The sequence below is a fragment of the Ranitomeya variabilis genome, chromosome 2 (genome assembly GCF_051348905.1).
Source record: "Ranitomeya variabilis isolate aRanVar5 chromosome 2, aRanVar5.hap1, whole genome shotgun sequence".
NCBI lineage: Eukaryota > Metazoa > Chordata > Amphibia > Anura > Dendrobatidae > Ranitomeya > Ranitomeya variabilis.
Window position 1 is genome coordinate 109,039,073 of NC_135233.1, and position 23,217 is coordinate 109,062,289.

Genomic DNA, 23,217 nt, shown 5'->3' on the forward strand with positions numbered 1-23,217 from the left:
TCTGTGATATGTTCCATCAGATTCTATGTACAATGGCTATCTCCTTTATCTCTTAAAGAGGACCTTCCAGCATACTTTTCATGTTGAACTGGACAGACGATGCAATAGTTACTGCAAAGTGGAATAAAATGTTTTTCTTTATAAATTTACCTCTCCATTGTGGAGATATGAGCAATCAAAGCATTAGGTACCTAATGAGTCAATTTTTTTTTAAGTCTAACTGGGTGTTATAGACACTTGATTCCAGCTCACCCAGTTGCTCTATGCTCATCCACCTGGGCCTCAGACACCAACCTCGCCCTGGCCTCACATCAAGGAAAATAGAAAAAATTGGAGTCCGGCTCAACAGGACTGGATTTTCCGTTTCTTTTTCAAAAGAAAATATAGTGCATATACTGTATGACTCATGAGTAAGAATGCCTAGTGTAGTCGAAACGCGTCGACTGGGCCATGTCGACCATGTACATTTTTCTTTTGTATGCACTATATTTTCTTTTGAAAAATAAAAAAATCCAGTCCTGTTGAGCCGGACTCCAATTTTTTCTATTTTCCTAAGTGGGTGTTATCATACAGTTTTCACTGGTGACGTGTACGTCTTCCCCTTGTATGATGTTGACCAATCATAAGCAGGCAACAACCCTCAAAGCAAAAAAGAAGAACACGGCCCCATCATAGCTGAGAGCCGGTTTCTCAGTGTGTTAGAAAGAAGTGTGATTACTGACCCACTCTATAATCAGGAGAGCTGATAGAAGAGTTTGAAATGTGACACAGCTAAACTCAGCTGTACTGCTCCTCCCCACACTGACTCATGCAGGCTAGACCAGGAGATCAGGGCTGTATTAAATCTCACACACTGAGAACGCTGTTGTGAGCTACAATGTGAAAGTGTTCTTTCCTTTGAATTTTGCTGTCCGCTTATGACTGGTCATCATACAGGGAGAAGAAGTACATGCCCCCAGTGAAAACTATCTAATAAGTCCACTTTGACTTACCGAAAATTAACTCATTACGACCAAATACTTTGATTGATATTATCTGCACAACAAAAAAGCAAAAAAAAACAATTTTATTATTTACCACTATTACAACCTATCAAATAAAGTTGCACTCTGTAACGCTATAGCATGTAAATATGGAAACCTATCCTAATGTGATTCCTCTGACCGGGCACTGCACTTATCAGCCCGTGGTGGTTTTAATCACAGCAGGATCCTACCTACCTATATAAATGTAGGCAATAAGCCCAGGAGAGGAATCACGTTAGGATAGGTTCCCAGCAAAAGAGGATCGCCTTGTCACTGGCTGCTGGGCATGCATGAATTGGCCAATTTATGCTCTAAGTGTCTTTTAATATTTTCTACAGCAGTAATGCAATGCACATGTCATATATTCCATGTTATAGCGCTACAGAGTGCAGCTTTATTTATTGGTTATGTATGGAGATGGCTACTCTTAGTATGCACCTGTATTGAAAGTGACGATCAGGCTTTTGATATTTATATAACTATTACCTCCTTTGTCCAGTTCAACATAAAAAATGTGGTAAAAGGTCCGGTTTGAGCACTTAAATGCTTTAAACCAGTCTTCTTGATTGCTCTACTCCTGGTATTTTATCAATGCACAGACTAGACTTCATGTTCCCACTATGAACAAGCTACATTTTGTATATCAGACTGGATTGCCATGTGGCTGCTTAGAGAACCCTAGGGGAACAAGGCCTACACTAAACAGCTTGCTGATGCACTCGATATGTTTTCCTGCTTTTGCCCCTAGGGGCCCCTATAAGCTCTTTACAGGTCCTTCTGAAATTAATACTAGTTGTATAAATCCACGTGCTGTTAGCTCCCCCTAGTGGTGCCAGCACACTGCCGAAAACCTATATATCACTCACACCCTTGTTTAGGAAAGCAAGAGATGTTTGCAATTGCTCTCTGTATCAGGCTAATAAAGCTCCAAGCACCTTTCAGATATATTATAAGATTAATCAACTCCCTTTTTAGGAAGTAAATCATAATGGTGGACATTATATAAGAAGTCCGGAAGTCTATCTAGCCATCAGTCACACATCACTCCCTTTCTTGGCCTGCAGAGGAGATCATTTTGGCAGAGTTCTTAGGAGGAAATAGATCCCATTTTTGTTTTGTTATGGTCGCTGATGATTTGTGAATACCCCCATCTCCATATACAGTGTTACAATCATGGGTCTGAACGTGGCACAAGAAAAGCTCTTCCCAGATGAATAAGAAGCCATTTGTAATAATAAATGTGATGATAAACCTCCTCATTGTGTCTCTAAGAGGTCTATAGTATAAGGATGATCAGCAGAATTACCATGGACCTGCACGTACCCCAGGAGGCTGATCTTGGAGGACGTCTTGGACCTTGTCATCGCTCAGACCAAGTTGAAGCCACACGGGATGAGTGTGGAGAAGTTTATCCAAGATGCTGGGCTTGTAGGCAACGCTTTCATACCCTGAGTCCCGGAGGAAAGCTTTCTTTTCGACCAGTACGTTCTTCTCCATCTCCTTTTCAATGCTGTGTAAAGAAATAGCACACATTCAAGTTTGTCTCTGGGGTTCTTCTTCTATGACTATTACACCCAGGTTTGTATTCCTGACTCCCCATCTAATCTAACCAGGGTGGGGTTCATCACAATGTATTACTGCAGGTCCGATGCCAGACAGAAAAAGGACTTGGCATTGGAGCAAATTCTGCGGTTTCCTACATTTGATCTGGACTTGATCTGCTGTCAGTTGGTGTTTTAATATTTTGGCAATGGAGAGCACGCTTTATTCCATCATTTTAGCTGAGTCCTTGACATTAATGTGCAGCAATGAGTTATTGGTTTGTAATGTCGGATTCACCCTGCTTGTGGTCCGGGCAGCACTAATCAGGTCTAAGGTTCGTTTTCATGGTCTTTAATGGATTTAGCTTTTACCCCTTTACCCCAGACTATTTGCATATGCGCCCAGTAAGCCTAATGTGTTCTTTATAGATGAATGTTTTATTTGGGTGTTGTTGTCTGAACAAGTGCACATTCCAGAGCACTGCCAAGATGTGATACCATAAGAGTGGGTGAGTGTCCTTAAAATAGGGAAAACATCCGCAGGCAGGAATCAGACAGAAAGGATTGAATCTTGTGCAGAAGCTGCCAACCCGGCTGCACAGAGCGCACTCACGGCTTGGCAGGCAATAACTTATCCGGCTGTCTACCTCCACCTAGTGGACACACTGATCATCTCCCTTGTGGAAATGGAATCATTTAAACTTTGTGTTTTTGCAAGTAAACTTTTGCACATCATCCATTTTTAAAAGATCACTGTGATTAAGGGCCAGTTAAGCCCTTCATGACACAACAATTTTCTATTTTTGTTTTTTGTTCCCCTTCTTCCAAGAGCCATAACGTGTTTTTTTATTTAAGGGTGGTTTTAGGCGGGAAAAGTTGCCGTTTTGAATGACACTGTTCACTTTACAATGTAAAAACTTCAAGTAGGGTAAATTATTGAAGAAAAAAAACAATTCCACCATTATTTTTTGGGTGTTTTTAAGGCATTCATTATATGGTAAAATGACCTGGCATTATGATTCTTCAGGTTAGTATGACTTTGTGGCTACCAAGCTACAAAACTTAAAAGTTTTTTAATTTTAATTTAGCGGTAAAAAACACTATGTAGAACTTTGTAAAAAAAAAATAAAAATGTGGGCTTGTGTCAGCATTTTCTAAGATGCCTTTAATTTTAAATAAATGGAGCTGCGTGTGAGTTTATTTTGTACATGCTGAGCTGACATTTTTATCAATAGCAGTTTGGGGTACACACGATGTTTTGATCACTTTTTATTGCATTCTTAGTGGAAGTGTGGCAACCAAAAACAGCAATTCTGGTGTATCAATTTTTATTTATTTTTGGAGTATAATTTTATATTTGGATAAATTGGACTTTTATGTACATGACAAATGATACCAAATATGCTTATTTTATTATTTTGTAACTGAGAAAAGAGGTGATTTAAATGATTATTTAAACTTTTTTTTATTCCTTGCAGGGGACTTGAGCCTATGATTATACTATACTCTGCATTATTTCAGCATTTGGTCAAATTACGCATCAGCAATCTCACCCTTTACGCTACTGTCAGTGACTGACAACTGCATTTAAATGATCTAAACAGCAGCAATCCGAGGTCGCTCCGATGCGGGCTTTGTAGCACAGCGTACATCAACCAGGTACGGTGCAGGCTCTGCTACTGAGCCTGCTAAATACACCCCCTATGCCAAGATGCACACTTACATTATGTGAATTAAAAGTGACTAATCTGATTTGATAGATAATGTGATACATAGGCAATCTGCAAATCACTTTGAAACTACCACAACTTAAACTTTTTTGACTCCTAAGTAGTGGCTACTAAAGGTATATGCAGACGACGTCTTCGAGACAGCTGCGTACTTGACAATTTTTTCAAGCAAAAGACACTTCAGGATCAGTGGCAGTTTTTTCCTGAAGCATCTTTTGCAGCTTCTTTTCGGTTGTCTTTTTGCATCTTTTCGGTTGTCTTTTTTTCCTGCTTCTGCAGATTTCCAGCTCATGGCAGAAACCTTAGGCTATTGGCTGGAGCTAGAAATTAAAGAAAAGTAAGTTCCAGCACCTATGGTGCTTGCAGAATGCTGAGGAGCAACCAACCATTCAAAAATAATGGCTGATTAGTTACAGAGCATCAGAATTGGAACAGTTGTTGAATATATTAGACGTGTATATGCACTAAAAGAAATTTTAATTGTTGGAGACGAGCAACAGGACTATTTTTTACAGGACAGGTGTACATTAAATAATGTTTAATGTCTTTCCAGAGGAGTCATTAGGCCTATTCCTGGTCTTTACCAATCCAATAAGTCTAGTATAGAAGTGGCATAAGAGCTTATTCACAAGTCAGTAATTGGTCAGTATTTTGCAGCAGTGTTTGTACGCCAAAATTCCTGGTTTTGGCATAAATATACTGAGGAAATACTGATCAGAAATACTGATGTGAATAAAGCCTAAATGGCAGCCTGCATTCTGCCATCAGACTCATGGAGTTCTGTTCGGAAATCTCATATCATAACATGTTTTTCTCTATTAGGCTACGTTCACATTTGCGTTGTGCGCCGCAGCGTCGTCGCCGCAACAAAACGCATGCGTCGTGCGGCCCTATCTTTAACATTGGGGCCGCATGGCGCCGCATGTACATGCGTTGTCATGCGTTTTGGTGCGTTGTACGCCGCATGCGGCGTTAGGGCGCACCTGTCAGGGCGCGGCAAACGCAACATGTTGCATTTTTTGGGCGGCGCAGACTTTTTAAAAAACGCATGCGTCGTGTTTGCGTCGTGTTTGCGTCGTCAATGCGCCTTTTTTCCCATTAACTTGTATTGACAACGCAGACGACGCAAGTAGTTGCGTCGTGGTGCGTTGTACGACGCATGCGTTTTCCAATAAAAAATGCAAAACATTGTCTAGACTTTGGGGGGGATGAAGAATGACTCAATGCAAAAAAAAACGCATGCGGCGCAAAACGCTGCGTTTTTTGTTCAAAACGCAACTGCGTTTTTGTGTGCGTTGTGCGTTGCGGCGACGACGCTGCGGCGCACAACGCAAATGTGAACGTAGCCATATCCATTTTTTCTTGCTTCTAAAGGACAATATTCAGAATAATAAATATGAACTGTATGAACTTGCAACATATATTTAAATCCCTAATAAGGGCAGTCTCACACGTCCAGATAAGTCCGGAACCGGAAAAAAACGGTACCGGAATTATCCGTGTCCGTGTGCCCCTGCGTTTCTGTGGCACATCAGTGTGGCACACGTGTGCCCACTGGGTACCACACGCACCGTGCAGGAGACAGCGCTAAAGTTTAGCGCTGTCCCCTGCATCGTGCTGAAGCCGCGATTCATATATTCTGTGCAGCAGCGTTTGCTGTAAAGAAGATATGAATACCGGTAATCCATTTTTTTAGTGGTATTTCGTGTTTAAAATAAAGCTCCATGTCCCCACCCCCTGTGCGCCCCCCCGCTGTTCTGAAAATACTCACCCGGCTCCCTCGTTGGCTGTCGCTGCTTCCTGTCCTGGCCGCACCTTCTACTGTATGCGGTCAAGTGGGGCCGCCGATTACAGTCATGAATATGCGGCTCCACCTCCCATAGGTGCACACAGTGCGTTTTTTATGTGTTTTCGCGGCGTTTTTTTCCACCCGGAAATGGTCCAAAGATGCAATGGAATCCTTATGCAAGGTAATTCAATGACAATCCTTAAGTGTTGTGCACATGATCAGTAAATTTCCGTGCGTATTTGCAGTGCGTTTTTTCTGCAGCATGTCAATTGTTTTTGCGTTTCTGCAGCATTTCCGCCCCCACTTACTCCAATTGAGTCAGTCAAATCCGCAGCAAAAACAAAGGTATAAAAATGTTTGCGGATTTGCTGAGCTTTTGTTTTGCGTTTTACCGTCTTTCTATGGTGCTTCCCACTGTCATCAGCTCCGGCACTGTCACTTACAGCACCACTGCGTGAGAATTTTTCCCACGCATCAGTGGTGCCATAAGGGATATCACTGGAGCTGATCAGCTGATGAACTCCGGTGACCTCTCTCACGGCAGCTCAGTGATACACTGCGGAGCGATTACCTCCTGTCAGTGTATCGCCGGCTGTCTTTGAGAGCAGTCACATCACTGATCTGACTGCTCTCAAAGTGATCAGGATCATCGTGGCGCATTATGGATTATCTTCTCAGTGGACAGGTGAGGAATTTTGTGGTTTACTATTTTATTTTTGTTGCAGGACTCGTTGGCTTCGGTGGATTAAGCGTCCGGTGAATATGGTTTAATTAAGATTATTAAAGGAGTCTGTGTCATTATTTCATATAAAGGACTTTAACCTGGGTGTATATGCTTTTATACAATTTCACTATGAGGTTACTAATGGATATTTATCTTATAGACACCTCTCCATTACTAACCTGTGGGCTTGATGTCACCTGACAATACAAAGGTGACATCAATCCCACAATATGAACCCCACTTGCCACCGCTACAGGGCAAGTGGGAAGAGTGAGGCTAAGCACCAAATATGGCGCATCTTATAGATGCGCCATTTCTGGAGTGGCTGAGAGCTGATGTTTTTAGTCTGGGAGTAAAGGCTAAGTTTACAGCTGTGAGCTAATATTAATAGCCTGGGAAGCCCCATTGGTATTACCCACTTCCCAGGCTATAAACATCTGCCCCCAGCCATTGGCTTTCCCTCTGCTGGTTATTAAAATTACGCGGGAGCACAGGCAATTTTTTTTTTCTTTAAAATTAACAGTTGCTGTCTGGATACAGCCTATGTATGTTCCTTCTGTTAAGGCTCCTACATAGGCTGGTGACAAAGTGTGTAGATTTGTGTATATTTGTGTGTTTGTGTTTACTTATCAGCTTAGTAATGAGGGTGTTGGGCTGACACCTTTTCAATACTGATCATGAGCACATACCCCAAGGGCTCCCTCACAGGGGCGTATACATTGGAGGAGTGCTATCCAATGTTTTATCGGATAGCACTTGAACCAATGTTATAATATGGAGTAGTGCAGATTTGCTATTTTTTTCCCATGCCGAATCACCATGAGAAAAAAAATATCACAACATACTGCGAGTGTCTCTGCAACTTGGAGTACAAGCACCCACACAACTCTATGGGTGAGTGTGAAACATCGGACTGCACTCGGATGTCATGTGAGTACAGTCCCATTCACAAGGACACAGACAATTGAGATTGAGAAATGATGTCGTTCATCTTCTCCATACCTGTGATACAAATGTCTTATGCAAGAGATTGTGATTACAGTAAAATGTCGAGTGTCATTTCTGTAATCGAGTCAATTATCTCACATTAGAGAACTATTGCTCTTATGACCCTGGTATAAGCGGCAGAGTAAAACAAAGAGACACAGGCACACAGACTGTTCCTGCATTGAAGTAGAGTTTTATCTAATCAGAGCTGGATTCTCAGCTACACAGCACAGTACTGCTTTATAAGAGTTCATATTGATGCCTCTTGTGAACATGTGCTACATTGATACAGAGAAGGATGCATGTCTATGAGTGCTATGTGTGGGGAACAGAATTAGCAGCTAGTTTCCAGCTGCTCTGAGACAACTACAAATTAAGAGATAGAGCCTGCAGAGGGGGGGGGGGGGGGAAGTGCAGGCTGCAAGGTATGTAATTGTTAGAAATTGTTCTACTTTTCACATACATACACGACAGCTTGTTCTGAACAAACACCTTACATGACAGGGGTGCTTTAAGTAATGATTTGAATTTACTGTATTATCGTTTTGTTTTTTTTTGCTACATTGCTTTTTCATAGAAATGTGTTCCCTATATATTATCTGTGTGTAAGGAAGATGAAAATGGCAGATGAAAGCACATATCACTGCAGAATCAGACTGCACTGGGTTTGTTTGTTGTCTGTTACCATAGAGACACATGGGTCTACATAGGAGCTGTAGGAACAAATTGCAAGGAGCACCTCTCTCCTCCTCCCCTCTCCATAGAATCTTAAGAGCACCAACTGTCATCTCCTATCTCACTAATGTTGCCTGACAGATAATGTCTCCTGATTTTCCGGATCCTTTTGTACTATATCTCTCACATAGAACAATGGAGCTCTTGACAAAGCCGAGCATTCATGTGTATAGGTGAGAGATAGAGGATCTTTCATCTGAAAGGGATCTGATGTGTATGGGAACAAAGTTAACAGTCCGACAGTTATCTGTTCCCCTCTTCGGTGATCCCAGGCATATGACACAATGACTTTTCTTCATGTTATCACCCTCCCACTACAGTACAGCCATACTAATAAGTGAGGATATGTTCACTATGCAGTCACTTTCATGGGAAGGGGTTTCTATTCCCCTGAATATATCAGAAGTACTGAATGCATTCCCAAGTGTGCAGAACATCACAAAATGACAAAAACAAACCTCCTCATCTCTAATTTGAGGTTGGGATTCCATTCAGTTAGCAGCGGAAAAGATCTGAGAATAGAAGCGGCCGGGCTGTGGCACCGCGAGTCCCTGCAAGCAGGATATTATATGTGTTTAGTGTCTTCCCACTTCTGGTTCCCATTCGCAGAGTATAGGATGTCATAAAGCTCCACTGCAGTGCCCGATGGATGCACAGGAGGATTAGACTGACCATGTCTACTAAACATACACAAACAGCCACACCAAGGTACTGTGCAGGAAGGAAACCGGAATCTCTGCCATGAAATATCCCAGATAGTCTATTCCACATCCAGAGGTTTGGAAAACCCCTTAAATCCAGTATTTAAGCAGATTCCGAAGGTGTACTGAATGCTCGATACCAATTAGGAAAGTCCCGCTATTCTGTCCTCGTTATCTGACACGTTTCCTGCCACTTACGTGAAGTGTACATATGGGAGGCATTTACCGTATAGAAGCCCTTGTATGAGGACTTGTATACACTGACATGTCCTGTACACTGCGCTCTGTGACGTGGAGCGTCACCATTGTGTCTGTAGAACGCTTCCTTTATCCCACAGACTGGCACATCCTGTATAACTTTACAATTAGAAATATGCAGCTTTGGCGACACAACTTCTGGGGAAAGAATTAGAACATCAGTGAGAATCTGGGAAACACATTAGAATGGAAAGCTCCGCTCTCACGTCATCGCCAGCTGGCCCGACCACAGCGACATGAAACCTGATTTTATGTATGGTAACGACGACGGCATGCCAGCTTCAAGCTATTGGTGGTTGGCGCTATAAAATGGATTTTTCTTAAAGTAGAAGGAGCCCAACAGCACTTTAAATATAAGTATTAACTTACCTCCATTGAGTATGAAAGACAGGAAGGGTTGCAAAAGTAGGTTGCCATTACCAGTGTCATTCACTGTAATGCTATGACCCGAGGCACAGCCAAAACAGAGGTACATGGGGTCCCTACTGCGCTGTACATGGGGTCCCTACTGCACTGTACATGGGGTCCCTACTGCGCTGTACATGGGGTCCCTACTGCGCTGTACATGGGGTCCCTACTGCGCCTTTGCCTGCTGTGATACTATTCTGAGTTGTGCACAGACTTTTTTGTCCCCTTTTGACAAACTTCCAACTATATATACACTGCTCAAAAAAATAAAGTATTAAAAAAATATAACTCCAAATAAATCAAACTTCTGTGAAATCAAACTGTCCACTTAGGAAGCAACACTGTTTGACAATCAATTTCACATGCTGTTGTGCAAATGGAATAGACAACAGATGGAAATTATTGGCAATTATCAAGACACTCAATAAAGGAGTGGTTCTGCAGGTGGGGACCACAGACCACATCTCAGTACCAATGCTTTCTGGCTGATGTTTTGGTCACTTTTGAATGTTGGTTGTGCTTTCTCACTCGTGGTAGCATGAGACGGGCTCTACAACTCACACAAGTGGCTCAGGTAGTGCAGCTCATCCAGGATGGCACATCAATGCGAACTGTGGCAAGAAGGTTTGCTGTGTGTCAGCGTAGTGTCCAGAGGCTGAAGGCGCTACCAAGAGACAGGCCAGTACAGGAGACGTGGAAGGGGCCATAGGAGGGCAACAACCCAGCAGCAGGACAGCTACCTCCGCCTTTGTGCAAGGAGGAACACGAGGAACACTGCCAGAGCCCTGCAAAATTACCTCCAGCAGGCCACAAATGTGCATGTGTCTGCACAAACTGTTAGAAACCAACTCCATGAGGACGGTCTGAGTGCCCGACGTCCACAGATGGGGGTTGTGCTCACAGCCCAACACCGTGCAGGATGCTTGGCATTTGCCACAGAACACCAGGATTGGCAAATTCACCACTAGCGCCCTGTGCTCTTCACAGATGAAAGCAGGCTCACACTGAGCACATGTGACAGACGTGACAGAGTCTGGAGACGCCGTGGAGAGAGATCTGCTGCCTGCAACATCCTTCAGCATGACCGGTTTGGCAGTGGGTCAGTAATGGTGTGGGGGTGGCATTTCTTTGGAGGGCCGCACAGCCCTCCATGTGCTCACCAGAGGTAGCCTGACTGCCATTAGGTACCGAGATGAGATCCTCACCCCTTGTGAGACCATATGCTGGTGCGGTTGGCCCTGGGTTCCTCCTAATGACCTCATGTGGCTGGATTGTGTCAGCAGTTCCTGCAAGATGAAGGATTGGAAGCTATGGACTGGCCTGCCCGTTCCCCAGACCTGAATCCGATTGAACACTTCTGGGACATCATGTCTCGCACCATCCACCGTCACTTTGCACCACAGACTGTCCAGGAGTTGGCAGATGCTTTAGTCCAGGTCTGGAAGGAGAGCCCTCAGGAGACCATCCACCACCTCATTTATTTTTTTGAGCAGTCATAGTTATTTATATTTTATATAATGTGAGAAAGCACCAAGAGCTATCATACATTTTTGGGAAGAATTTGTTAATTTCCCTTAAATATCTATGGCTGGAAAAAAGTTATTCCCATTGAACAGGATATCCCACAGGATATGCCTGTCCCACCTTATCAATTTTGGAACTCACAGACAGGTAAATGGACAGATCCACGCATGTGCAGCCAACTCCCAGTGGTGAAAAATGTGGCCCTGAGATAGATGCTGCCTCTAGGCCTGGGACCTATCAATCATTTCTGGCATATCCTTTGGACATGCCATAAAAATCCCGGGTATTCCTCTTTACTGGTCCATCAGAATTTATGGATGGGTACTTTAATCCTAGGAAGGACATGCATCAGTTTCTGAACTAAAGAAATATAAAGTTGTTCCCCACAATAACCATATAATATACGTATATGTTATATTTGTATATACAGTTGGGTCCAGAAATATTTGGACGGTGATATAAGTTTTGGCATTATAGCTGTTTTCTCAAACATATGCAAGATACAGTAATATAACCAGCTTTAATTTGAGGTTATTCACATCCTAATTGGAGAAAGGGTTTAGGAATTACAGCTCTTTAATATGTAGCTGCCTCTTTTTCAGGGGAACAAAAGTAATTGGACAATTGGTAATTGGACCTCTTTAATGGACTGAATGGGCTATTCCCTCATAAATCCATCAATTTAGAAGGTAAAAGTTTTGGAGCTGATTCCAGGTGTGTCATTTGCATTTGAAAGTTGCTGCTCTTAATCTACAACATGTGGATCTCAGTGGAAGAGAAACAGACCAGCAATTGGCTGAAAAAAAGAAGAGATCCATCAGAGAGGTCGCAGAAATCTTAGGAGTGGCCAAATCAACAGTTTGGTACATTCTGCAAAAGAAAGAGCTCACTGGTGAACTTGAAAAGGTCTGGATGTCCACAAAAGACAACAGTGATGGATGGTTGCATAATCCTTCCCATGGTGAAGAAAAACACATTCACCAGCCCTGCACACCACATCCACTAGTGGAGGCAGTGTGATGGTATGGGCGTACATGGCTTCCAATGGCACTGGGTGACTAGTGTATATTGATGATGTGACTGAAGACAGAAGCAGCCGGATGAATTCTGATGTGCACAGGGCGATACTTTGATGACATTTAACAAAATGCAACAAGGTTGATTGGACGACGCTTCACAGTACAGATGGACAATGACCCAAAACATACTGCAAAAGCTACCCAGGAGATATTAAGGCAAAGAAGGAGAATATTCTGCAATGGCCGAGTCAGTCACCAGATCTCAACCCCAGTGAGCAGCATTTTGCATACTTAAGACAAAACTTGAGTCAGAAAGACCCACAAACAAACAACAACAGAAGGCAGCAGCAGCAGTAAAGGCAAAGTATCTCATAGGAAGAAACCCAGCATTTGATGACATACATGGCTTCCAGACTTCATGCAGTCATTGCCTGCAAATGATTCTCTACAAAGTGTTACAAATGAACATTTAATTTATAGTAAAGTTAATTTGTCCAATTACTTCTGAGTCCCTGAAATGAGGAGGCTTTGTAGAAACATGGTTGTAATTCCTAAACATAGGATATTTTTGTTGAACCCCTTTAATTACCGTAATCCTGAAAATCTAGACTTCAATTACATATTGTTTCATCTTAAAATTTCCATTCTGGGAATACAATGGAAACATGATTAATACATGTTACTCTGTAATGTTGCACAGTTGCTGCAGAAGCTCTTTTGAGGTCACTAACTGACAAGGAGTTGCCCCTTCCTAATAAAGAGGTTCTGCAGAGGTTGTGTATGCTTTTGGACACACATGGACTGTATGATGTACATTACAGTAGATCTAAGCAGGCATTAAAGATAAGACAAGAGTAAGTAAATGCTTCTCTATTTTATGACCTCTTTACCCTAACATATCATCAGATGACAGTGATACAACCAGCGACAGTGTCATGAAGCCATCCTCTATCCGCCTAGACTGAGATAGTTACACCTACTATAAACCACACATGTATTTTTCCCATGTCTGTCTCATCAGTCTCCTATTCCTATTATTTACATGTTCAACGACCTACGTTGCACTTTGCTCTCTTATGTCATAGGAAATCAATAACTACATTTTTTCCACTTTACACACAGGAAAATGACCTGAACAGGCTAAACAAAGCTACAAAGTGACCAATGTTCAGATATTGAGGTTACAACAAGCTGCTTGGAGGCTCCTATATAAATTAGACTAAAGGGCACCCCAGACAAAGCAGTTGCGAAACGTGTGTGTGTGTTGGGTGAATATCACACTACTGTAGCATTTATTTCCTTCATTAACTCTTTGCAGGGCATTATAGTTTCTATCTTACCACTTTTTTGGTATTCAAAGTTAGACCACTCATCTATTACTTTTCAATTTGATACTTAGTCTGTACTTTTTGTGCGGTTTATCTGCATTTTTATGGGTTCTGCACCATATAGCTATTTTGTATGGGATCCCCTGTTGGCTCACTCATTAGCCAGTGTTTTATGTTCCTATTATGTTGGATATTTACACACCTTTTAAAGGGAATCTGCAATTTGATTCATGGTGCCCAAACTACAGGCAGAATGAATCTGAGCATGGCGTAATTGTCCCTGTAATGTGACATTTCAGAGAAAACATAGTTTGAAGAGGACTATAAGGAGGGACCTGACTAGTCTGGCATAACCTCTTGCCGACGTCTCCCCACACTGCTCTAGTTGATTGACAGGTCCCTACCTATGTATACAGTAGTAGTATAACAGAGACCTGGCAATCAATCAGAGCAACGCTGGAAGAAGCCGACCGGGGACTAGTCAGGTCCCTCCTTATAGTCCCTGGCTGACTTCTCAAAAAAACGCTCTAGTTGATTGACAGGTCCCTGCCATGTGTATACATAGAGACCACTGTCAATCAATTCATGGGGAGTAGGGGGCCGCAACGTTCCAGAGAAAGACATAACTAATGGCAATTGTGCAGCTCGACTCTATTCATGGAGCCAACAGGTTGGGCAACAGGAATCAAATGTCAGGCTCCCGTTAACCTATATTCAATCAAAGTTATTATCTAGTTTTTGTTATTTTGCTCCTGCACGGTTGCTGATCTGTTCTTGTACATTTGGATTACTTATTTTGTGACAGGTCACCGTCTTTTCTTTGGTTTTACATTACACTAAGGTCATGCTGGAGCTACTGATATCAGCGTGATCGGCCAACTTTCTAATACATACGGGGGTCTCCCAAGTCTCCACCAACAGATGATTTCAGGGTAAAAGGATCCGACCTGTGGAAATTCAGTGGCATATACTGTCACTGTCCTAAGGAGTAAAGCCCCACCAGAAAAATAATACAGCAGCTCTCCCATAGAGAAAGCCAAGTAGAGCGGTCCTGTATATGGGAAGTTGGGAAAGCTGTTGTTCCGCCAACAGCTGGCTAATGTGTATGGGGTCTTTACATGCACTGTTTATTTGATATTATCTGAAGATATGATCAGTTAGGCTATGTTTCCACGGTCAGGAAACCTTCAGGATTTGATGTGGATTGGACGCTGCGTACAGCTGCAGCGTCCAGATGTTACATCATAGTGGAGGGGATTTTATGAAATCCTGTCTCCACTATGTGTGCAGGGCCGCATCCAGCGGCCCTGCGTATCCGGACATGCGGCGCATCTTTCCAGACCGCAGCATGTCTATTTATCTTGCGGAGATGCTCTGTCTCCACAAGATAAATAACCCAGTCCATAAATACGATGCGGTGATTCCGGATGTGTTCAATGAACACATGTGGAATCACCGTGCTTACAACAGGGGGCGGCACTTTGGGCGGAGTGGGGTATCCGCTGCATCCAAAGTGCAGGGAATCCTGAACGTGGAGACACAGCCTTAGAAGCAAACTAAAAAAATGAAAATATAATCCGATGGTTTATTGTTTTGATATTCTGTTTTTGATTAATCATGGTCTACCAGATGCTGGATTGCCAATGGTGACAACAATGTATAGGAGCCATTAAAGTTCCTCTACATTTTGTCACCCAACTCTTCATACTTGCATTGCTATGCAGAGTTACGTCACTCTGGCTCCCTGCCTCTTCTTAGTTATATGTAATAATATTCAGAGAATTCTGCTTAGCAATTCTCATAGTTGCATAAGACGTGAAGAATCTGATCTACTAACTGTGGTTATAACAAATTATACACAGCCTCATACTGCAGCAGAACCTCACTTCTCTCATTTTCCCATCACGCCTCTCATTTTCCCACTCACATCTGTAATTTTCCCGCTCACATCTCCCCTCACACTTCTCATTTTGACCTCACATCTGTCATTTTCTGATCACTCCACTATTTTCCCCTCACTCCTCTCATTTTCCACTCACACTTATTCACTTTCACCTCACACCTCTCATTTACACCTCACACCTCTCATATTCCCCTCACTCCACTATTTTCCCATCATTCCAGTATTTTCCCCTCACTCCTCTCATTTTCCCCTCACACCTGCACAGCAACTTCCTGTTATGAGCATAGCGGTGTAATCCATGAGGCTCCTCCCTTTCCCTTGACATCATGCCTCACAGGAGCGACTCCATTTTAGACATGACGGAGCTAGATGTGGCCTGTGTCTGCCGCGCACTGATACTCTGAAGGAGGTGGCTCTGATTGTAGCTCGCAGTGGCTAGAACATTGCAGTCGGTGAGTTTTGCATCGTGGCTTTCGAAGTGAATGTGTCTCCACCCTTCTGCACCCATGGGCTGTGTGGATGGGGCTTTGCGTGTGGAGTGGGTGGGGCTATGTGTAGTGAGCGGGGCTTGATACACACACGTATACATACAGTCAGCTTTATATATATACAAGCTTTGTTATACTGAGAATGTCCTTTGTTTCCTATATTAACAAATCAGAGCTCAGATTAATTAACTGTAGCAAAATAGAAGCTGAGCTGTGATTGGTTGCTATTGGCAGCCTGATAAATCCCCAGCCAACAGGAAGCCCTCCCCCCCTGGCAGTATATATTAGCTCACACATACACATAATAGACAGGTCATGTGACTGACAGCTGCCGTATTTCCTATATGGTACATTTGTTGCTTTTGTAGTTTGTCTGCTTATTAATCAGATTTTTATTTTTGAAGGATAATACCAGACTTGTGTGTGTTTTAGGGCGAGTTTCATGTGTCACGTTGTGTCTGTTGAGTTGCTTGTGGTGACATGCATGTAGCGACTTTTGTGAGATCAGTTTTGTGTGGCGACATGCGTGTAGCAACTTTTTGTGTGTCGAGTTGCATGTGACAAGTCAGTGTAGCAAGTTGTGTGCAGCAAGTTTTGCGCATGGCGAGTTTTGCATGTGGCGAGTTTTATGTGTGGTGCGTTTTGAGTATGTGCAAATTTGTGGCAATTTTTCCGCGTGTGCAAGTTTTGCGTGTGGCGAGTTTCCCATGAAAGGAGTTTTGCACGTGAGCCTAGTTTTGCATGTGGCGAGATTTGCGCGTGGCGAGTTTTGAGTGGCGACTTTTGTGTTTCGACTTTTATGTGGCGAGGTTGGTGTATGTGTGGTGAAATGTGTGCTGAGGGTGGTATATGTGTTCAAGCACGTGGTAGTGTGTGGCGCATTTTGTGTGTGTGTTCATATCCCCGTGTGTGGTGAGTATCCCATGTCGGGGCCCCACCTTAGCAACTGTACGGTATATACTCTTTGGCGCCATCGCTCTCACTCTTTAAGTCCCCCTTGTTCACATCTGGCAGCTGTCAATTTGCCTCCAACACGTTTCCTTTCAGTTTTTCCCCATTATGTAGATAGGGGCAAAATTGTTTCGTGAATTGGAACGCGCAGGGTTAAAATTTCGCCTCACAACATAGCCTATGACGCTCTCGGGGTCCAGACATGTGACTGTGCAAAATTTTGTGGCTGTAGCTGCGACGATGCAGATGCCAATCCTGGACATATACACATACATACACACACATTCAGCTTTATATATTAGATATTCAGAGAATTCTGCTTAGCAATTCTAGTAGAAGTTGCATAAGATCTGAAGAATAAGCTAATTTCTTAAAAAAAAAGAAGAGCCATACCTGTCAAATGTAATGAAATGTAATGCAATCCATGCAGTACCAGATGCAACCCTGTGACAGGTGTGGCGCTCTCTCAACAAGACAGAAAGCAGCAATGTTTTTCTGATTCTAATACAGAGTGGTTAAAGGGTCCAAACGTAAATAAAGTAAGGCCCGGATTCCTAAACTTGGTAGCCACAAGACTTGCGGGCCCGTGGTATGTGGCTCAAAGTTGTCTGGCAATTGGGTATGTTTACACCAGGTCTAGCAAACAGCTATGAAGAGTGAGACTATAGATGGTGACTTAAGCAGCCTGCACTGAAGAGCACATCGGGATGTACATATACTGGCAGGGGGGAGATAGGCTGACACCGCCAGCCAGAAGGGGTGCCATACGGTGTGGGTGAAAACCCAGTAGGGGAAAGGTGGGATCCCTTGAATGTAAGTGTATTGTCTATAAGGGAGGCAGTATGATTTCTGTGGGTAAGCTTTGGCTACTATTATACTGGTAATATTGGGTTAGGGGATCACCACTATGGGTGGAGGCATCTTGATGTGGCATGCGATCATCTCTCAGATCTGAATGTGGCTCCCAGGGTAGAAAGGTTGGGGACCACTTCAGTAATAAGGCATCCAGGGGCTAAACAGGTCAACATAGAAGAAGTCAATCCAATACATCGTATCAGAGTAGTATGCTGTATACAATGTGTGATGGCAGCGCTGGTCATCAAACAGGCCGGGGGGCGCGCAGACCACCCAGTAACAGCCAGCTGCCGGTGGTGTCAGCTACCAGTGACTGGCGCAGAAGAAGGGACATGTAACCAAACTCTGGTATTGTATATCCCCTGCATTTGTGTCTGGTCCTGATACATTTACAGGGAGAACCTACAAGTGTACACTCATATTGGTACACTAAGCCTCAGAACACATACTGTATATGTATATATATGCTGACATTTTTTCAAAGAATTTTTGGAATGCACTCTGGGGATGGGATTTTTGACAGCTGTCAGAATAGCCCCGAGTCATTGAGTCACGGCTTTTTTCTAAGCATCTATCTACGTAAGACAATGCTACGTAAATCATGGGTCTGCGATATACTGACAATCCTACCAGTAGCAGAAGATGCTACGTGTCCCTAAAACATTCCGGCCCCGATTCTTCATCTGTGGGGGAGTTTAAGTCACTTTTCTTTTTTTCTTGTAGTATTAGTTGCTGTTTTTGGCGCCATTTCTCCAAATTCACCAAAATGGACAACATGATTCATAAATTTGTCTCAAAGTCAAAAATTGGCCTTTCTCTTGTCTTGAACTGCTAATGGGGCTTTGTACCCTGAAATTCACCAACTAGGGATTGGAGTGAAATTACGCCAAAGTTTGCGACTTTTTGAAAAGTTACAATTGATGAATCAAGTGAAAACATCTGGAATTGCTAGACTCGGTCACAAAATGGGAAAACACACAAAATTAGACAAAAAAAGGTGCAAAGGCAATGATGCATCCTGGCCATGGATTGTGGAGGAGTAAATATGGAGGACAACAAAGAGATTTCGATTTTCAGGTTTGGTTTTCATGGTGTTCGTATCTCTGCTGTTCTTATCGTTTGGTCCAGGCTTAATATACTCTGCTGCATTACATACCTGAAAATGAAACCATACTGAAAAGTAAAGATATAAGGCTCCAGGCCTCCACACCCTTCCTGTCTCCTCTCTCCTGCTGCTCAGTGTTAAAACAAAGGAAACAAGGAAAAGCGGCCAAATCCAGGGAAACTGAACAGTGTAGAGAATAGGTGATCATTAATGTATAATACCGTATCGACTGAATAATTGGCCGCATTTCTGAAGTCTGGCTGCTCCTGCCCTGATAGTTTCCAATGATCACAGTTCACATGTTAGTGAGTTACCCAGGCTCATTAGGCTTTTCATACAGCATAAGGAAAGCAGCCTAATGTGAGCAGCACTTGCTCTCATATTGCCGTACATGTACCAACTGCAGCACAATCGGCATGTGAGCCCCTGATAAAGCTGTAACATTAGGTGGTACCCACTGAGATTAGTAAGCAGCCATGTACCGTACAGATGAGCCCGGAGGAGAGGCTCGCTTTCTCAGGACTTTCTGCAGATGGTGCAGCCGGGCGTCTCGTGGTCTGGGCACGCACTGTACATGTCTGCTACAGCCATTGTTTCTGTGGCTCCCAAATCTACTAAACCTTTCCTGTAATGTGAGTGCTGATTGCAGTAGTAGCCATGCAGCTCAGGTACCTGGACTAAACATGGAAGCCTGGAAAAAGTCGAGACTCATCCTCCATCCAGATTTCTACAGTTTGCATGCAGAATTCACTGGGATAGTGCATGGGAGAGGGCTGCCTGACTGTATTGTATTTCCTTTTCACTGCATTTACTTTACTTTAATATACAGCTCTGGCAAAAAATAAGAGACCACTGCAAAATGTTCAGTTTGTCTGATTTTTCTCTTTATAGGTATATTTTTGAGTAAAATGTAAATTTATTCTATAAACTACTGACAACATGTCTCTGAAGCTCCAAGCAATACATTTTGTATTTTTTTCTGAAAAGGAGAAATGGTCAAAATTAAAATCCACAGTGCTTTCAGACCTCAAATAATGCAAAGAAAACAAGTTCATAATCATTTAGAAACAACAATACTAATGTTTTAACTCAGAAAGAGTTGTTCAGAAATCAATATTTTGAGGAATAACCATGATTTTTAATCACAGCTTTCATGCGTCTTGGCATGCTTTCCACCAGTCTTTCACACTGCTTCTGCGCCAAAATGTAAGCAGTTCTTCTTTGTTTGATGGCTTGTGACTATCCATCATCTTCTTGATTACATTCCAGAGGTTTTCAATGGGGTTCACGTCTGGAGATTGGGCTGCCTGTGAAAGGGTTTTGATGTGGTGGTCTCTTAATTTTTGCCAGAGCTGTATATTGGGCTTCATGCATACTACAGGGTTACTCCGAGCTGGGGGTTACTCTATGCAGGCATTGAAAGCCATATGGCTACTCTGTACAGCCTCAGAGCCACATGGCTACTCTGTACAGCCATTCGGAGCCACGGGGCTACTCTGTACAGCAAATCGGAGCCACGGGGCTACTCTGTACAGCCATTCGGAGCCACGGGGCTACTCTGTACAGCCATTCGGAGCCACGGGGCTACTCTGTACAGCCATTCGGAGCCACGAGGCTACTCTGTACAGCCATTCGGAGCCACGGGGCTACTCTGTACAGCCAATCGGAGCCACGGGGCTACTCTGTACAGCAAATCGGAGCCACGGGGCTACTCTGTACAGCCATTCAGAGCCACGGGGCTACTCTGTACAGTCATTCAGAGCCACGGGGCTACTCTGTACAGCCATTCGGAGCCACGGGGCTACTCTGTATAGCCATTCGGAGCCACGGGGCTACTCTGTGCAGCCATTCGGAGCCACGGGGCTACTCAGTACAGCCATTTGGAGCCACGGGGCTACTCTGTACAGCCATTTGGAGCCACGGGGCTACTCTGTACAGCCATTCGGAGCCACGGGGCTACTCTGTACAGCCATTCTGAACCATGGGGCTACTCTGTACAGCCATTCGGAGCCATGGGGCTACTCTGTACAGCCATTCGTGCCACGGGGCTACTCTGTACAGCCATTCGTGCCACGGGGCTACTCTGTACAGCCATTTGTGCCGCGGGGCTGCTCTGTACTGCCATTCGTGCCACAGGGCTGCTCTGTACAGCCATTCGGAGCCACGGGGCTACTCTGTACAGGTTCTGTGCGCACATCTCTGGCACATACATGAAGCATTACTGTAAATGTAACATTTTTTTGTAGCGTTTGACAAACCTCACACAATAAAAGTGTAATCTATGACCCAAAAGTGAGGTGTGATAAATGGTATCTTGACATCTGAAGAAGGTAAACTCTGTGCTTGTGCTTTCCTACATAACAGTCAGTATATGGCTGAGGTCAGCACTGGGAATATATACTATGTGCATCACTTGTCTCAAACTTACTTTACTTTTTAAAGGGAGAAACATTTAGGAGTAGTGCGACATACGAGCTGTGCCCTGTAACCCAGAATCATGTGCTCGCAGACAGCAAATATGTCCGCCTGTATATCTTCCACAGGGGCAATCGCCCAGCTCTCTTTGAATAAAATGTATATATTGTGTTATACCTGGTGCAGGGCCTGATGGATGGTCCATGATAATGGGATTCAAAAAACACCAAGAAGAGGAAATCCCCGTGATTGCACGGCCCCCTCAGTCCTCAGCATAAGATAATGTATTGGTTTTGACTAAAGTGCTCTTTTAAACATTTGTTGCCATCTTGGCATTCATGAGCATTATCCAGGACCCCCGTACTTCCAATAAGTAAGGGTCTGGTGGGTGGAACGTCACCTATCACACATCTTGCAGAGATGCCATACGAGCGCGAGATAAGAGTACCCCGTTCAGATTATATATTGGGACAACACAGATAACAAGCCTATAAGTCTGTACCCAAAGATATACAGTGGGTGAGGAAAGCATTCAGACCCCTTTAAACTTTTTCTCATTAATGTTCACAATGCACCCCATCTTGACTGAAAAAACAGAAATGTAGAAATTTTTGCATATTTAATAAAAAATAAAAAAGGAAATATCACATGGCTGCAATGAAACAGAGTGAAAAATGTGAAGGGGTCTGAATACTTTCCGTACCTATACATAAGTCATTATTTTTATATTTCGGAGGAACGATTTCCAAATCTTTCCAAGGCTCCTTGCACACATTTATCACACATGCTCTATCACTGATGGATCACATACCCATTATTATTTATAAGGCCACTTTTTTAAGGACTGTGCGTATGTGGAAAAAAAAACCTTCCTGGAAAATGAACACGTTTGTTTTTTATCCCAGTCACCATGGCCGTGGAGTTGGAGGTCTGGCTTACCCACTCCACAGCCCTGATGGTCACAGATGAATTCGAACTCTGCAACTCTTAAAGCCATGAAAAACACAGGCAGCTCCCTGATGGCATCCTCTTGCATCCCAGTGCTGTCTGTTTCTCACTGCGAGAAGCTTGAGAAACATCAGATTTTTACTGCATATGAGAAAATTGGATGGAGCACTGATAAAAATACTGAAACTGATCAAGAAAACTGACCAAACACTGATGAAAATCTGACTAAAAAAATAATTCAGGTTTTCATATATGGAGAAAAAAACAGATGTGTGAAACCGACTTAAATGGTCTGAAAACTTATCCCCTGCAGTAAACAGGCTAAAAATAATTGAATCTTCCTTTTCTCTTACATTTTTTTGCTCCAAAACAAATGTGATACCTGATCTAAGGTTAACGAGTGTTTTCTGCTCGAATGTCTAATAAAAAACCCTCTAAAGATATATGATTAAGACAGTGATGGGAACCCGTCCCCCCACTTAAAACTTTTTAGAACCTGTTTGTTAGGCAATCCCTGCATGTGTTGTGGCTGTCGAATAACCACGAGACATGCAGCGGCGGGGACGCGGACATATTATTAGGGCACGCCAAAGACACTCGGTTAGCACCTGAACATGCTCAGATAACACCTTATCCAAGCACGTTCGCTCATCACTAGCAGGGAGTGTAAAAACATACAAAATACACGCTAGCAAGCAGAAAAAGCAATACAAACTCTGAGATCCAATACTACTCCATCTGAGCAACAAACATGGATAAATAGTAATACTCACAGTGGTGGGA

General features: G+C 43.2%; 1 protein-coding gene and 1 long non-coding RNA gene across 7 annotated transcripts in view; one reads left to right on the top strand and one right to left on the bottom strand.

Moving 5' to 3' along the window:
- Window positions 1–23,217, bottom strand: part of RIN2 (Ras and Rab interactor 2) — a 199,257-nt gene that overhangs the window by 52,889 nt on the left and 123,151 nt on the right. For all 6 annotated transcript variants that reach the window (XM_077282804.1, XM_077282808.1, XM_077282805.1 and 3 more), the window contains one exon: window positions 2,349–2,535. In XM_077282804.1, coding sequence (XP_077138919.1) covers window positions 2,349–2,535 — 187 coding nt within the window. The remainder of the gene's footprint in view (window positions 1–2,348; window positions 2,536–23,217) is intronic.
- The window catches only part of LOC143804573 (uncharacterized), a 71,393-nt gene that overhangs the window by 30,709 nt on the left and 17,467 nt on the right, over window positions 1–23,217 (top strand). The gene's annotated exons all lie outside the window — the stretch shown is intronic.